We start from the raw sequence: 16,216 nt of genomic DNA, 5'->3' as shown, positions 1-16,216 counted from the left end.
GGCGGTGAAGAACGCTCCGACCTGTGATTTCAAGAATGGCTCCTCATCTTTCAGCTCTCCGGTGGTGGATCTGAGAATGGTGTCAATGATGATGGGTTAACCGTGACGACGGACCGATGGCTGTGATTGGCCGGGAGTTTGAGGAATGTTAGGGTGTGGGAGACAGTAAGGTGTTGAGGTCTGGCAGTAGAGATGGAGGTGAGTGGCCAGAGTAATTCCTAGGTGCCCAGAGCACTTTTTTTTTTTTTTTGTATACTGTGAGCTTAGGGCAGAATGACTAGAAGGAAATAAAAAAGAAAACAGAAAAAATATTTAGGGGACAATAATATGATTATTGGGAGGCAATAATATAAGTATAATGAAGCTCTTCGATTTTGATTCACCATAATCAATTTTTTTTTTTTTTGGTTTTTGGTAAAATTGGGGCAGAATGCCCAGAAGGAAAGAAAAAAGAAAATATAAAAAAAAATTAGGGGGCAATAATATGATTATTGGGAGGCAATAATATGATTATTGGGGGACAATAATATGAGTTGTAAGACCCCGGAAATTTGTTATTAATGTCTTGGAATTTCCTTGAATTAATAAAGTGTTCGTTAGTACGATTTCATGGTTCGAGGGTGGAGTGAAGTTATTTTCGGGCGAACAATTATTCGAAATGCACATTTTAGGGGGGTTGCGAAATCGACTTTTTTTACGTACGGAATTTGAGAAAACTTCCTTCACAAAAGTTGTAGAGCTCATCGATACGAGTTCGGGCATATGCAGAACGCAAGAATCGGAGTTCGTATGAAGAAGTTATCGTGTTTGGAAAAGTTTCCATTTCGGGTATAAATACCTAACTATTTTTGGAAAATTTCCAAAAGTGTCAGTTTCCATTTTTGGCAGCAGGCCCTAAATCGGATTTTGGATGGAGGGAGAGAGAGAGAGAGAGATCGGATCGGAGGAAGAGAGAGATAGAGTGGCCGTGGATGTAATTAATTAATTGATTTAAGGGCAAAATGGTCATTTGATGTTAAATTGGGTAGGTGGGAACAAAAATCTGTTGATAGGCTAAATAAGATAATTTTTGCTCATTTTGAGGCTATGGGTCAAGGACCCTTTTCTTTTAACTTTTAATTAAGGGGTAATTCCCTTTTGCCCAAAAATCTCATGTATTGTTCCCAAATGCACAAAACTTTTCGTATCTTACTATTTGCTTAGGAAAAGACTAAAAAGGGGTAGTCCCTATGTGTTATCTGAGTTTTTAGAACTTTTGTCTATCTTAGAAACTTTATTTTAAAGCAAGTTTGAAAACAAGACTAGCCTTCAACATACCCAAGTTTTTCTCCTAACGGCTTCCTGCCTAGCGGATACTTTAACAGGTGGAATCACTGCTGCTTGTCTTAATCTTGGTTTTAAAACTGGTTTTTTCTAGTAAACAAAGCTTTTCAAACTTCAGATGCATATAGGAAGTGGATGGTGATGGATGGAAGACTGGTTTGATAGATATAATGCAAACTATAATATAAACGAGATAGTGATAGATAAAACTTAATTAATGACAAACATGGGTGGGTATTCCTTTATTTATTCAACAGAAATACATGCTAGGAATCCAGAGCCTCATCCTCGGGTAAACAGCAAAAGCTGTTTAGTTACCCATGAGAATGAGAACGAAAACTTACTTGTAATGAAAGCACATTACTGCACACTGAATAGGTAGGAGAAGCACACGGCTTACTATGGCTTTCTTACTCTTTTGAGAGAAGACTCTTCTCTTCAATTTTCTGATGCCTTACAAATGTAACCTAAAGCTCTTTATATAGAGAGCGGAACTCAAACTGGAATTCAAAACATAAAATATACAGGATAGCTTCGTGAACTTTTGCTTTTCTGAGTGCTCCTGCTGGTGGAGGTCGGATGGAGAAAAACAAAAGTAGGTAGGTGAAGCATTTCTTATGGTAGGTGACATATCTCCATCTCTTCTTCTTTTTGAAAGAAAAAGGAACCTTTAACTTTTAAAAGTCAAAAGTACTACAGTTCTTTGTTTGGATAGTTCACCTGTATCTTCACCCGTGATGCTACATATTTTCGTCTGTTTCTGAATGGTGGCCAAAGACAAAGGAGCTGTTGTCTGTCTGGGCCATTCTAACAGTAGTAGCATTATCTTCAACATCAGTATCGACATACATCTTATAGTGGTTGTCAGTTTCAAGCTTTTCCACCCATCTCATGCATGCCATAGTTGAATCTATCTCTTTTCTGGTGAGAGATAGGAATAGGTCACTGCTGACTACGTCAGGATGATCGTATGCAGTGATGATTATTTTTTCTCCTGCTGCCAGGAAGGTGTTACTGATGTCTTCAGAGATGATCTTCTTCATATATTCCAGAGCCATAGCTTTCATCCAAGGAATGCTTGAATTTGGTTGACCATTGTATGCTACACAGGCTGGTTGAAGATATTTCCTCTGAATGATCCTAACATAATGATATGGAGGAATATATTCAATTCCGTTTGCCTTCTGACTCCATTCTGGGGGAGTAGATCTGAACTTCAGTCGAAGTGTACAGTCATTTCTCCTGATGTTTTTGACTGTGTTGACAATAATGGGAGGCAAACCTTTGAGATCATCATTAGTTTTAGTCCACAGATTATGGACAAAACCATTCTCAACAAGCCAAAGCTTGTGTTCTTAGGGATGTTCACTCTGAACATTTACCAGGTATCTTCCAACATATGGTCCAGCGACAATGAAGAGTGTTGGAGGAACTAGGTCTTCTGGATTGTGTCTTCCTATCAGATTGTGGAATTCATGCCAATCTGATTCATTGAGTGCCATGATAGGGACCTTAGCACTTTCTGGACTTTCGAGGAAGGAAATTTTTTCTCTTCTTACAGCACTCTGCTGTATATGGGTTTCTTCAGTTTGTGGTCTGGCATTCTCATAGAGTTCTTCGGCTAGAGCAAAGAGTGCCGGAAACATTAGACCACTGCTTCTTTCTTGAAAGGCAAATAAAAGATTATCCAAGATTGCCTTCTGGTGATAAGCTAGTCTCCTGCCAGTTCTGAACACAGGAGTATCAAAAGTTCTTAATTCATAATTAAAAACATTTATAACTCCACTAGGAGTTGGTCTACTTTTTGGCAAAGCAGCAGCCATCAACGGTCTTGATGAGCCTTTACCGTCTGCCGTTTGAGACGGGCTAGCCAATCCTTTACCCTGGGATTGATCAGTTGAGGCCAAGCCTTTTGAGCTTAGCAGAAACCTTTTAAGGATTTTCTCCTTGGTTTCTTTTGGGTCTTCTTCAGGTTCTTGTTCTTTCCCAGGCCTTTTACTTCTGGGATTACGACCTTCGTCGTCTTCTCTTTGGCTGAACATTGCCAATTCTCTGGTCAATGCGTCTGGAAGATAGTTCTTGTTTCCTGCAATTAATTCAACAGTATAATCATATTGGTTAAGAAACAATTGCCAGTTTGCTAATCTTCCTCTGTCAGCAGCTTTATCAAGTTTAAAATTTTTGAAATTCTTTACTCTGGCACAATCGGTGCGCACAATAAAGGGTTTTCCAAGAAAAGCTGGAGAATTCAAAATTGTTTTCTTGACAGCCAAAATTTCTTTTTCCCCTGTGGGATAATTCAGTTCTGCAGGGCTGAACTTGCCACCACAAAATTTGCAAATTTTTTCAATGTTGGTTCCAGGCGCTTTCGCCAAAACAACACCGGACCAGTAATTATCACTCGCATCAGTCTGGAGGATAATCTCATCATTCTCTTCTGGTTGTTGAAGAGGAGGGAGGTTTTTGCAGAGATTTTTTATCTGCTTCACGATCTTTTCATCATCTTCTGTAAAGTTCCATTTTCTTTTGGAACTAGTCTTGGGAGATAACATTGCTGTTAATCCTGAGATTTTAGGGATGAAATCTCTCCCATAATTTATGACACCAAGGAATCTCTCTAGACTCTTAGCATCAGGAATTCTGTCTGGAAACTTCCAGATCTTTTCAAGAATATGGGGTTGGAGTTTTATCACTCCATTCTTGATGTTTATCCCTAGGAAATCAACTTCATCAAGGATAAAGAAGATTTTCTTCTCTCCTAGGATAATTCCATGCTGAACTATCAGATTTGCTACCTCATGGAGGTGTTTCATGTGTTCTTCTCTGTTTTTGGAGAAGACCAGGATGTCATCTATGTAGACGACGCAGAACTCTGCCACATGCTTGAAGATGTTGTCCATCTTTCTTTGGAAAATTGAGGGAGCTTGCTTCAGACCAGAAGGCATTACCAGCCACTCGTAATGACCTTGTGGTGTTCCGAATGCAGTGAGAGGTACACTCTCAGGATGCATCTTGACCTGCCAGAAACCCGACTTTGCATCGAATTTTGAAAGACTTTGGCTCCTCTGAGCTGGTTGATCAGCACTCTGACTTGAGCGATTTGATATCCGTCTTTGACAGTTTTCTTGTTGACATCTCTATAGTCAATAACCATTCTAGCTTTTCCTCGTAGAGTTTCTGCATGATTTCTCACGTAGAATGCTGGAGCATGATGAGGGCTAGTGGAAGGTTGAATTAATCTCTTCTTCAGGAGATCTTCAATATCACTTCTGAATTCTTTTTGATCTTCCTCTTTATACTGAGGAATAGCTTTGACATGGCAGATAGCGTTCATGTCGTGCAATCTCAATTCACAGACCACTGGGTCTTTTTCCCAAAACTTCTGCGGGTTTGTATCCACATTCTGCTCAAGTAGTTTCTTGATCTTCTCAAGAGTGGGAATTTGCTGGGACTCAAGCTTGTTCTGAAAGTGCTTGAGGTTGTGCTCATGGATGAAACTAGCTTCTTCATCTTCACTAGCTTCTTCTTCTTCTTCTGAAGATTCTTCAACAAGCAGTTCTTCTTGTTGTTTGATTTGGAGTATGGGCTGAAATTTGGGTTTGTAGGGGGTAAGATCACCACTATTCTGTTGCGATCTCTGATAGTGAGTAGTAAAACCAGGACCTACCACACTGAATGCATGTGTGAGTCGGTCTGCCCAGAACACCCGTTCTCCTTTTCTGAAGCCTATCGCTTCTTCATCCTGAATGAATCGTTGTTGGAGAATAAAATCATTTCCCAACAAGAAATCGGATCCTTGGCCTTCAGATTGCCAAACATTCTGGATGATAAATGTTCCTCCACCAATGGTGATATGAACATTTTTTGCTACTTTTTTCATGGTGAGATGACTTCCGTCAAATGTAACACCAGTAGCTGACTTCTTTTTATCTTCTTTCCAGAGTTCGTCTGGAATTGCAAATCTCTTTGCAACAGTAAATCCCGATCCATTATCTACAAAAGCATGTAGATGATATTTTCTGTGATCAGAGAATTTTAGTCCAATCTCTATGTAGTTGCTGTATCTGCTTGTAGAGACGACCTTTGATTGTTGGGACTCATTTTTCTGAGCCTGTTCCTTCGGAATAAACGGTTTACATTCTTCTGGAACATTTTCCTGAGTGGGAGATTCAGCTAAACTTGCTGATTTTGTATCATCCCAGTCTGTAGGAATCACCTCGTTGTTGTCTGGCTTAGTGTACCAGGCAGGAGGATCATATCTGACTTTGTTATCAAACTTGCCCGAAGGTTGGCCAAGTAGATCCCACTTGCCAGTAGTCTCTCGTCGTTCTAAGAGATGAACAGTTTCTGGTAGTTTCACCAGTTCAGTAGTTTCTGGTTTTTCAACCAGTTCAATATCTTCATCGTTTTTTTCTTCACCGAAGATTATTTCTTCCTTCTTTACTAAGGAAGATGATTCCATGGTTTCCTGGAACAGAGTTTCAACTTCTTTTGCCTTTTTCTCAGCAAAATACTCTTCATATTCTTGTTCGACCAACTGGTTGACAAGTCCATTCTTGGTTTTTCTTCTAGCTTCAGCTATGAAGCATTCTTTGTGATAAGTCTTCTTAGACTCTTCACAGAACATAGGGAGACCATTCTTTTGGTGACAAAAGCAGTAGTCACAAACGAATGAACCAGGGTTCACCTGATAAGAAGACATGAAGGATTCTGTCTTGCTTTCTTCCCAGTTTTTGATTTTCAAAACATGCATTTGTCTGGATTCGAAGTACTCTACTTCCGAATCAGTCTCAGACTCTTCTGATGAACTTGCTTCTTCCTCAGACCAGGCAGAGTAGACTGACCTGTCGTCATCTTCATCATCAGAATAGGCTATTTCGTAGCCTTTCATGTTTGCTACCTCTACTATTTGCTCATATTCTTCAAAGAGAGCCTTAGTAAATCTTTTACCCTTTTCTGGGCATTCATTGGCATAGTGCCCTTCAGCTTTGCATAACCAACATCTGCAAGCTTTCTTGCTAGGTTGATGCGGATGAGTATTCTTCTTTTTCTTGAAGAACTTCTTCTTTGGATCTTTATCCTGTTGCTTCTTGTAATTGGAACTTTTCTTGAATCTCCAATTCTTTTCCTGATTACTCTTTTTGAATTTTTTAGAGTAATATTTTTCTTTTTTCTTCTTTCTGTGGAATTTGGATTCATGACATCCCCAGTTTGTGGGCATATCCAGTATTCCGTAACAGAAATTTTCAACTCCTTTGAGTTGCTTCTTGGCCATCTTAGCTCTAAGATTGGCTTTTCATTGCTCCTTCAGTAGTTGCCGGATTCTGTCGGCAATTCCTCCAACTGAAAATCTTTCAATTGGTTTTGCAGCTATGCTTTCTCTCACAGCTGTTCTCCATGGTTTAGGGAGTTTTCTGTGCAACAGATTAACTAGATCAGTATTATTTAGTTCACCAATTGTACAGTAGTATTCCTGAAATTCATTCAGGTATTTTTCGAAATATCTCATGTCACAGATTTTGAGAGCATAGATATTCGACTTTGCCGTTTCTTTAGCTTTATCACTCAGATTTGAGAGATCTCCACAGAACTGATCGTACATGGGTACTGCAAAATCATACGGAAACTTTGAATTTTTAATTTCTTCAAGCCAGTCTCTTCCTCTGGCAGTTTCTTTGAAGGATAGGTAGTACTTTTTTGCCACTCCGGTGAGAGTAGTTTCATAGTACACCTGCAAATCTGGTGCTTCAAATTTTCCAAGGGTTAGTGCTGAAGCCATCATCAGGCTGTCTACCCATTGGTCAATGGTTTTTCTTTTGTCTAGACTCTTGTCTAGATTCAGCCAGATTCCATAGTTGGTGATAGGAACTCTGGGCAGATTGTCCTCAGGGACAAATCTTTGAGAATTTCTTTCTCCTTTTTTACCCGTGGGGGCTTTCTGTACTGGGAGTTTCATTTCCCTTGTTTCCTTTTTTATGAAAGTTCTGGAGCTCTCTCCATCTTCCATTTCAATATCTTGATAAGGAAAGACTTTTCTTGTCTTTCTGCATTTGAATTCTTTCATTTCCTCGATTAGTTTTTCTAATCGTTCAGGACTTTCACAATTTTCAGCTTCTTTGTAAAGATCATAGAGCCTCTCAGCTCTGAGCATATGGGCTGGTCTGAGTAGATCAGCTTCTAAATCTTCTTCTGATATTGGCTCTTCAATAGTGGGTTTTGTACCACTGACACCGGCTTCTCTGGTGCTGTAGCTTCTTCTCAGAAGACTGCTGTTTATCCTGATGTTTTCAGGACAGACATCACTTTTCCTGTGATCTTCAAAGTTGAGGCTGATTTCTCCAGTACGTCTACTCTCGTAGATCTTTGCTTTTGCTCTTTCCGGTAGTTTCTTCGGACCAGATAATTTCCATTCAAGAGGAAAAGTTACTTCATTCCAAGCAACCTTGTGAATCTGCTGTGAATGGTTCTTCTGGCTGGTGAGGAATCCAGTAGTGAGACCAGGGATGTTGAAAATCCTTGTCTTTGGTTCCACTGTGGTGCTCATTAGTTTATAGTACACTCTGTATACTATTGCCAATTCTTGCATTTCTTCTTTCATTGAGATCCCATCTGTCTTGACTCTTAGTCTGAGGCAGTGGGCTGCATCCTTCAAGCTGGTTGAGAAGTTGGGGAAGCAGTTGAAATATGCTACCTGGTTGCATAGTGATGCTTCTAGAGTTCCCAACAGACTAGCTTGGAAGTCTGTCAATCTATTGTCTTGCAGGACACATAGGACTGAACAGTTGATGCCTTCTCTTGCCAACAGTTTTATGCCGACTTGGACTGCTCCAATGTGCATAAATTGATACTGCTTTGCTTGTGCTCTGGCAACTTCAGCAGGAGTGATCATCAAGAGATCTGTTTCTCCTGTTGTTGAGGGGGTTGTAAATTCAAGTACTTTGAAATGATGGCTATCCATCAGGTCAAATGTTCCCCGTCTGTAGATCTGTTTGAAATCTAGTTTTGGAATTGAGGAATTTTTTACCTCATGCTCGATTTCATTGTATTCAAATTCTTCAGAATTTAGGAGTTGAACTCCTTTCTTCTTTCCAAAGATGCTTAACATCTTCATTTCTCTTTTTTCTGTATTCTCCGGGTTTTCATACCGAATACTAGTCTGACTAGTAGATGGTTCCAGAAAAATCATGTTAGGAACACGATTTGAGTCTGGTTTCTCTAATGGTTTGAACCCATTAGTCTTCTTTTTTACTGTAGGCAATTTCTTGTCCTTCAGTATAGACTCCAGCGTTTTTTGCTGTTCTTTGATTTTTCTACTGACACTCGTCAGTCTTTCTTCTTCCGTTTTTGGAAGATCTTTGATATAATCCAGTTTGTTTTCCAATCTTTCCAATTGGTGGATTATAGTAGGAAATTTTTCTAGAGTCGACTGACATCTAGATACTTCTAGTAACAACTTCTGATATTTCTCATCAGAAGATTTTAGTAGAGAATTTATTTTCTCTAATAACAATTCTGACATTGTCCCCATTAAGGAGGGGTTCTCCTTGAGCTGTTTTACAAGCTCTGATACCAGTGAAGTGCGGATCTAACCAATGCTCAAATAATTCAGAGGTTTTTGTTCCTCTTCAAGAACATATAAGAGATTATCAACCTCTTGTTCTATTTTATAGATTCTAGTCTGTAGTCTATAAATGATATCCCAATAGTTAGGTGACTCTCTATCAAGATTATCTCTATAGGCTTTCAGCTTTCTCAATTTTTCTTTTTCTTTTTGCAGTTCTTTGCTTGTATTTTTACAGATGGCAACTAATTCGAGTCTGTCAACGATCGAAATTATGAATAATAAGGTATACTGTTTACCTTTGAGATAGATGATGAATTCTTATCATGCTTTCTGATTTAAACAAATAAACAAATGGGCCCACCACGTTTCATCAAAATTTAAAAGAACAGAATACGTTATGCATAAAGTAACAAAAGGGTACTAAAGGAAAAGAAAAAGGAAGAGTTGGGTGAGAAGGAATGAAAGAGACAGAAGTCTGGGTGGAGAGGAACAAAAGTAGTTTAGTGGGGTTTTTGGGAAGTATTTTGTCAAAAACAGGGTGTATGAGCATTAACCCTTTAATTAAATATATTTGGCAGCATACTACTAAAATGCCTTGTCTTCTCTTCATAAGTGGTAATCGACTCACGGGAAAACTGATTATTGTGTGTCTCCCCAGTTGTTGTCTTGATGTTATAATTGATAATAAAATATTAAAAAACGACAAGTTCACTTGTTTTGTCGTTACCCTTTAGTGTCTATCGACTACCACATTTTATCTTTTTTACACTTGTAGGCAGTACGCGACAGAATTTGAGCTCAAATTTTGGTGACATAGAGTCATCCTATAATTCAATCAGATCCCGCACTACAATGTAGACTATCACACCGCACACTAACTGAAAGAGGCGGTGGAATTTCAGAGGATGAAGCTGACATAGGTCAAAGCCAGCAACACAGAGCAAATCTATTACACTCCTTAATTTCCTTGCTGATATACCTCAAAAATGAGAGTTGGGTCCTTCAAAGATTAGCCTTTCCTAGTCTACTTAAATCCTTCGAAATTTTGATTCAGACCTAAAAAAGAGGAGGATATTCAAGCTCTCCATGCCATAAGAACAAGATTATTGGGTTAGTTTCAAATTTCCCATTAAAGATGTATATCCACCACTTATCATTGTTTAATTGTTTTTCTTTAAACAGGCTCCAAGTTGATAACAATAATGGAACATTGAAATGCATGAAGCATGCGGTTGTGTAGATTTCAAGGTCAATAATGATGGGATTAAGTTATAATATGTCCATGTCCACTTTAATGCATGTCATCAACATTACTTGTTAATACATAAGTGGAAGTAAGTACTTGTGAGTGGACTCTACCTTCTGTAGTTTTCTTTCTGGATGTGATGCTTCGAATCTTTCATGTTGATTATCTATCTATTTATTGCTTGTATTTTCAGACTTTGATTATGGCCTATTTTGTTGTATGTAAAGCAATAAAATTGGAGGAACTTACCGATAAGTAAGAAGATGAAAATTATTATATGCACCGATGGTCCAAGTGACTCAACTGTTATAAAATAATCTCAATTCTTGATATTTATTATCAATTTTATTTTTAATAAATAAAAAGTGTATTTAATGCAATCTAACTATTTATTTGTGTTGGTGCAAGTGCATAGCCTTGGTCTGAATACTCCTCCCTAATAAGAAGTTGATTATATGCAGATGGTTGACTGGCTGGTGGTGCATCCAATGGTCAAATCAGATTTAAATAGAACAAAGTCAATGATTCAAGTTCTGTTCTCTTTCTCTTTGATTTTTTCTGTCTCTACTCTGTAGAAGGTAAAGAGTAAGGAGTGTTCTGTGAGTGAGGAGAGAGTAAGAGATGGCACTTGAATCTCGTATATGGGGCTCAGTGCCTTTTGCTGCCATGGTGTTGGTCGAGTGCGCAGAAATTGGAGTGTCAACGATAAGTAAAGCAGCCATGTCAAGAGGGATGAGCCACTTTGTTTTCATCGTTTACTATAATGCACTCGGTACCGTCCTGCTTTCCCTTATTTCATCTTCCAAAGGTGGGCTTTCTATTCCTTCATTTGTTGATTTTAGTTGCTGTTGGGTTAGTGTTATCTCCATGTGACCACTAACTATGAAGGTTTGAATGTTCCCTTATGCAGAAACAAGAGAGCTCCTTTGAATTGCAAACTCATTTGTAGATTCTTCCTTCTTGGCTTAATAGGGTAACCAGGACACTTACTAATGCTGTCTCAGCCTCTCATATTCAATTGGTCATTGAAATGAGGTGAATATATGAATGATGGAGAAATAAATTGCAATTGCAGGAGTTCAGGAAAAATTTTGTTCTTTGCTGGTGTCAAATACAGTTCACCTACTCTTTCAGCAGCACTGGCAAATCTTACCCCCATCTTCACTTTCTTGCTTGCCGTAGCTTTCAGGTACTAGGCTGCTTCACTTACAATTGCAGACACACTTGGAACAAAAATACTGTTGATTTATCTTTTTCTCACATTAGTAAGTTCTTACTTCTTGATTCAAAAAGCTAGACTATTGTGATGGTTTTGATTTTTGACTGAAAAATACTTGAACTTCAGGATGGAAAAGCTTGATTTGAGGCAACCAAGCGGTCAAGCCAAATCCTTGGGCACCATAATATCGGTGTGTGGGGCACTGATAGTGACCTTCTACAAGGGCCCTGCTGTTTTGATGGCTTCCTTACCACATTCTGGCTTCAAAAATCATCATATACATTCAGAGCACTCAGCGTGGGTTTTCGGAGGTCTTCTACTTGCAATTCAATGTATTGTGTCTTCATCATGGAATATCGCTCAGGTAAACAAAACAAGTCCCATAACTAACCTCGTACTTTGGTGCCTTAGAATCATTTTGACCCTGTCTTACTTGTAAGTTGCAAAATAAGTAGTGTACTTACTAGTGGTATCAAAACTGGTTTGAATAATCAGGCAGCTACGGTCAAGGATTATCCAGAAGAAATGACCATAGTCTTCTTCTACACCCTCTTTTTGACGATTCAATGCTCAGTTATCTCACTGTTTGTGGAATGGAAAAATCCAAGTGCATGGAAATTGGAGCTCGGAATTGAGATGGTTGCCATTCTCTATGCGGTGAGAAAAATAATAAAAAATAAAAAATAATAATAACAAAAAAAAAACTCATCTGCCTTCATTTCACCTTTTAGGACGAACAATTATAATCTGGTGTTGTCATTATAGGCGATTTTTGTGAGTGTGTTCCGCATTGGTGTTCATGTTTGGTGCTTGCACAAGAAGGGGCCTGTTTATGTAGCCATGTTCAAGCCATTGGGAATTGCTATTGCAGTGGCAATGGTTGTTATTTTCCTCGGTGATGCTCTTTATCTTGGCAGGTATATATTTCTCTCTGCGGTTCTAGCTTTTATGGTCTTCAAGTGAATTAATGAAAAGAAAATGTGGCATTCTACTTATGATTGCTTTCTTTTTGTGCAGTGTGATCGGATCTGTTGTAATTGCGTTCGGATTTTATACGGTGATATGGGCACAAATAAAAGAAAAGAAGATGGTGCCTGATAATGAAGTGCAAAGATTAGAATCATCCATCCAAAGGGCTCCTCTTTTGCCAACCGATGTCACTGAAGTATAACTGTATAAGAGACTTGTAAGTGAAAGTTAGAGTGGTTATAGTACTAAAATTTGGTCTGTATATATAGTTTAATGCCAAAAATATTTTGGCATGACGAGTCAAGTCAAATTGAAATTTTACTGCCACATTGTTTGGGAGGTAATTTGTTATGTCAAGAATGTAAGTGATAGCTATATATCACATTGAAGTCTGATTTTAAGTAGGTTATATGTATTAAGACTTTGCCCATGGAACAAGTGGAGTAGCAACAGTGCAACATATCTTACTCTTATAAAGTCAACTCTTTAGGATCACTGATCACATCTTTTACAATACCTTCCTGTAAATGTCTTCTTTAAGATACTATATGCACGCTATGATAATTATTGTAGATGAATTGAAGTAGTCAAGTCTCATAACAAAACAGAGAATCATAGGGAAGCAAATTGTCTAAAGGACACTGACTGCCAGAAGGAAAGGAAGAGTATAACAATTCTAAATGATACACCAACCATTTTACCAAGACTTTAAATAACTATAAACTAAGACCTCCAAACTTTAAACAGAAAGAAGAACAAAGAAGAAACTATAAACAAAGACCATATTGTTCTTCATGATTTTACATTATAAAGGTGTCCCTGTGTGTAATTGTGAGAATGAGAAAGAGAAGAGATGGAATGGATGTCTGGTCACAAGGATGTTCTGCCGTTCACCACCATGATTATCGTGGAGTGCATCAAAGTGGGGTCAGGCGTCTTCTTCAAGGCAGCTGCCTTAAGAGGGTTGAGCTACTATGTTCTCATTGTCTACTCTTATGCAATTGCCACCATTCTCCTCCTCCCTCTGCTTTTCATCTTTCGCAGGTATTTGTTAATCTTGAGTCCTGCTACGTTATTACTCTCTTAACTTGTCGCTACATACACTAATATTGCAATGCTTCTTTACATGTCTGATGTGCAGAACAGGGCTTCCACCATTCAAGCTCTCTCTCATATTTAAACTCTTCCTCCTTGGGATAATCGGGTATGGTAATGTGATTTTGTCATCTAAGAAAACAATGTAAAATGGCTATTCTTACTACATTTAAATTGTTTATCTATTCGATGAAGCAGGTTTTCGGGTAGTTTATGTGTATATAAAGGTATAGAATACAGTTCACCAACTCTTGCTTCAGCTATTGGTAACCTTTCCCCAGCTTTTATCTTCATACTTGCTGTAACCTTCAGGTTCGTTTCCACTTAATTTTCTTCAGCTTTGATCATTGACAAATGTAATGTTTCTAACACCGAGTAGGATTCACAAAATGATACCGACATCCAATAAAATTTTCTCTTGATAATAGATGAGTTCTTGTAATGACACATTTCAAATGCTTTTAACTACACATTCCTTTTAGCTTTCATTTGTTCCAGATGTGTTTTCTACTCATATTAGTCGATTAAACTAGAACACATTCTCATTTTGCAAAGTCAATTATAGATTTATAGAGCTTCTAGTTGCACATAAGATCATTTTCTTTTTTAGATCATTATAAGGTCATCTTTCTTGTGAGGTATTCTGATATGATAGGGTGTGCATTTGTTTTCTGCTGGACAGTATGGAAAGACTAAATTGGAGAAGCAGAAGCACACGAGCCAAAGTGATGGGTACTCTAGTATCAATATCAGGCGCACTAGTAGTAGTGCTCTATAAGGCGCCCAACAATTCTATCACCTACGACTCCATCCATTCTCGGAATGTCAGAAAGGAGTGGGTAAAAGGTGGCTTATTACTTACTCTTGGATACCTTCTCTTCTCTATGTGGGCTATCCTTCAGGTATTTTGAACAACCTCATCACGAGTAGTAAGTTTGAGAAATTAGCGTTGGATTCTGATGCATGTTTGTTACAGACCCATATCATGAAGACATACCCAGATGAGCTAGTTCTGGCCTTCTTATACAACTTGTGTGGGACAATTGTATCAGCACCAACATGTTTGATAGCAGAGAAAAACTTGATTGCCTGGATATTAACACCCGGTATACCATTGCTTGCCACTATATACCCAGTAAGAAACTATCCAGTCGTGTTAACTTGATATACAATGTTGGCTAGATTAATTCTCCTGTGACAGCATAAGCTTTTGGCTTTAGGGGTCTGGTGGTTGTCTATTGCCTTTGTTTCTATTAGGGGTCCTTTGTTTTATCCTTTGGCATCCTTGTTCACATATGGGGCATGCACATGAAGGGTCCTGTGTATGTAGCAAGCTTCAAGCAATTATCAATTGTTATTGCTGCTGCTTCGAGTTTCATATTCCTTGGTGATGCTCTGTATCTCGGCAAGTCTGTTACTCTTGCTCTCTTCTCATTCTGTTATTAATTTTTCAAGAGGTTCATGGCCTAATCACCTTCAAGAAGAAACAAAGAAATAACTAATCTTTGCTTCTGTGTTGTGTGTTTTAACTTAACACTAATTTTATCCGTTTGCAGTGTTGTTGGAGCTATAGTACTCTCCATAGTATTTTATGCTGTTATATGGGGAAAGGCAAAAGAAGAAAAAATGAATGAAGACTGTGTCTTACCAATAGGTAAGACACCTTTGTTGGTAGGCTACAAATCGGTTGAAAATATGTGACACTGTGTAAGATGAAATACTAGCTGATTAAATTTCCAGCACTTACTCCTCAAGAACAGACTAGGAATAAATGTTTAATATCCTCTGCCACTGAATTTTTCTTCTTTTTATCATTTGGGTGCAAACCCATGTATTGTTGAAGGATATCGACATAATGTGTGCCTCTACAAACTAGGGTTTAGAGTTGTAATAGGAAAGTATCCTAGGTATACTAATTGTATTCCGATTCTGTTACCTTTTGTGTACTCTGTAAACTCCCTATATAAAGGGTTCCTATTATCAATAATAAACACAATTTTATTATCTTACAACACGTTATCAGCACGAATTCTAACCCTAGCTTTAGAAAAAAGAAAAAAGACCCTTTTCCTCTCTGCCGCCAACCCAAAAAAAAAAAAAAAAAAGGAGAGGCCGAACCTCAGCCTCAGCCAGCCCGAACCTCAGCCTCACCGGCCGGCCCCCTCCCCAGCGCCCCTCACACTTACCAGCAAGCCTACAGCCCTCTCCTGCCCGCACCAGGCTGCGATCTGCAGCAGCAGAAGCCCAGGCCACCGACCAGCAGCAGCAGCCCAGGCCTCCGATCAGCCTCCCTCCGCATAACCCGCGCTGCACACAGCTCCAGCCACCGCACCAGAACTTGCTGCTGCTTCCGACTGCTGCACTACTCCTGCCCAGTCGCCTGTTCCAGTCAGCAGCCCAGTCGCCCTTTCCAATCGCCTGTTCCAGTCCGCAGCCCAGTCGTCCTTTCCAGTCGCTCAGTCCGCCTGAGGAAGAAGAGCGAAGTCAGCGAACGAAAGAAAGAAAGAAGAAGACCGAAAAAAAAAAAGAAAAAAAAAAAGGGCTGGGCCCAAAAAAAAAAAAAAAAAAAAAAAAAAAAAGGGAAAGGGCTGGGCTGACGCGCTCAAAGCAAGCGCGCAATTTAACCCTGAAATATCGTTAGTAGTATAAGCAAATAGGGATCGTTCTATTCCGGGGATTGAGGGTACACCTGTCATTGTGAAACAAATAAAGAAAAGTATTATTTACAAAAATAAAATAAAGAATAAATATATACAAGTGAACAAAAATAAGGGGGGGGGGTTTAGGATTCTTAAAATTA

General features: G+C 38.8%; 2 protein-coding genes across 5 annotated transcripts; both read left to right on the top strand.

Annotated features, from left to right (window-relative positions):
* Nucleotides 1-10,585: 10,585 nt before the first annotated feature.
* Nucleotides 10,586-12,816, top strand: LOC112190108 (WAT1-related protein At5g40240). The gene is made up of 7 exons (XM_024329532.2): nucleotides 10,586-10,941; nucleotides 11,044-11,106; nucleotides 11,209-11,322; nucleotides 11,479-11,716; nucleotides 11,848-12,009; nucleotides 12,118-12,269; nucleotides 12,370-12,816. The coding sequence occupies exons 4-7, from the start codon at nucleotides 11,480-11,482 to the stop codon at nucleotides 12,521-12,523; spliced, it is 705 nt and encodes a 234-aa protein (XP_024185300.1). The 5' UTR covers nucleotides 10,586-10,941; nucleotides 11,044-11,106; nucleotides 11,209-11,322; nucleotide 11,479; the 3' UTR covers nucleotides 12,524-12,816.
* A 143-nt stretch (nucleotides 12,817-12,959) lies between these two features.
* On the top strand, nucleotides 12,960-15,363 carry LOC112185264 (WAT1-related protein At5g40230). Of its 4 annotated transcripts, none has more exons than XM_040515470.1 (7): nucleotides 12,960-13,365; nucleotides 13,468-13,525; nucleotides 13,615-13,728; nucleotides 14,099-14,318; nucleotides 14,393-14,551; nucleotides 14,674-14,825; nucleotides 14,973-15,363. In XM_040515470.1, the coding sequence occupies exons 1-7, from the start codon at nucleotides 13,296-13,298 to the stop codon at nucleotides 15,115-15,117; spliced, it is 918 nt and encodes a 305-aa protein (XP_040371404.1). In that variant the 5' UTR covers nucleotides 12,960-13,295; the 3' UTR covers nucleotides 15,118-15,363. The 4 variants fall into 4 exon arrangements, with proteins under 4 accessions (XP_040371404.1, XP_040371400.1, XP_040371403.1 ...); XM_040515466.1 differs by having other exon boundaries at nucleotides 13,463-13,525; XM_040515469.1 differs by having other exon boundaries at nucleotides 13,463-13,525; nucleotides 14,637-14,825; nucleotides 14,973-15,111.
* Nucleotides 15,364-16,216: the final 853 nt, after the last annotated feature.

The sequence above is a fragment of the Rosa chinensis genome, chromosome 2 (genome assembly GCF_002994745.2).
Source record: "Rosa chinensis cultivar Old Blush chromosome 2, RchiOBHm-V2, whole genome shotgun sequence".
Lineage (NCBI taxonomy): Eukaryota > Viridiplantae > Streptophyta > Magnoliopsida > Rosales > Rosaceae > Rosa > Rosa chinensis.
The sequence above is the reverse complement of the archived record's forward strand: the minus strand, read 5'-3'. Positions and strand labels throughout refer to the sequence as shown.

Bases quoted from the DNA above. Each gene is read 5' to 3' on its own strand.
- LOC112190108 (XM_024329532.2), top strand. From the start codon at position 11,480: ATGGAAAAGCTTGATTTGAGGCAACCAAGCGGTCAAGCCAAATCCTTG. The intron at 12,010-12,117 runs GTGAGAAAAATA...TTGTCATTATAG, and splicing joins TGGTTGCCATTCTCTATGCG to GCGATTTTTGTGAGTGTGTT. The intron at 12,270-12,369 runs GTATATATTTCT...CTTTTTGTGCAG, and splicing joins GATGCTCTTTATCTTGGCAG to TGTGATCGGATCTGTTGTAA.
- LOC112185264 (XM_040515466.1), top strand. From the start codon at position 13,175: ATGGAATGGATGTCTGGTCACAAGGATGTTCTGCCGTTCACCACCATG. The intron at 13,729-14,098 runs GTTCGTTTCCAC...TCTGCTGGACAG, and splicing joins ATACTTGCTGTAACCTTCAG to TATGGAAAGACTAAATTGGA. The intron at 14,319-14,392 runs GTATTTTGAACA...TGTTTGTTACAG, and splicing joins CTATGTGGGCTATCCTTCAG to ACCCATATCATGAAGACATA.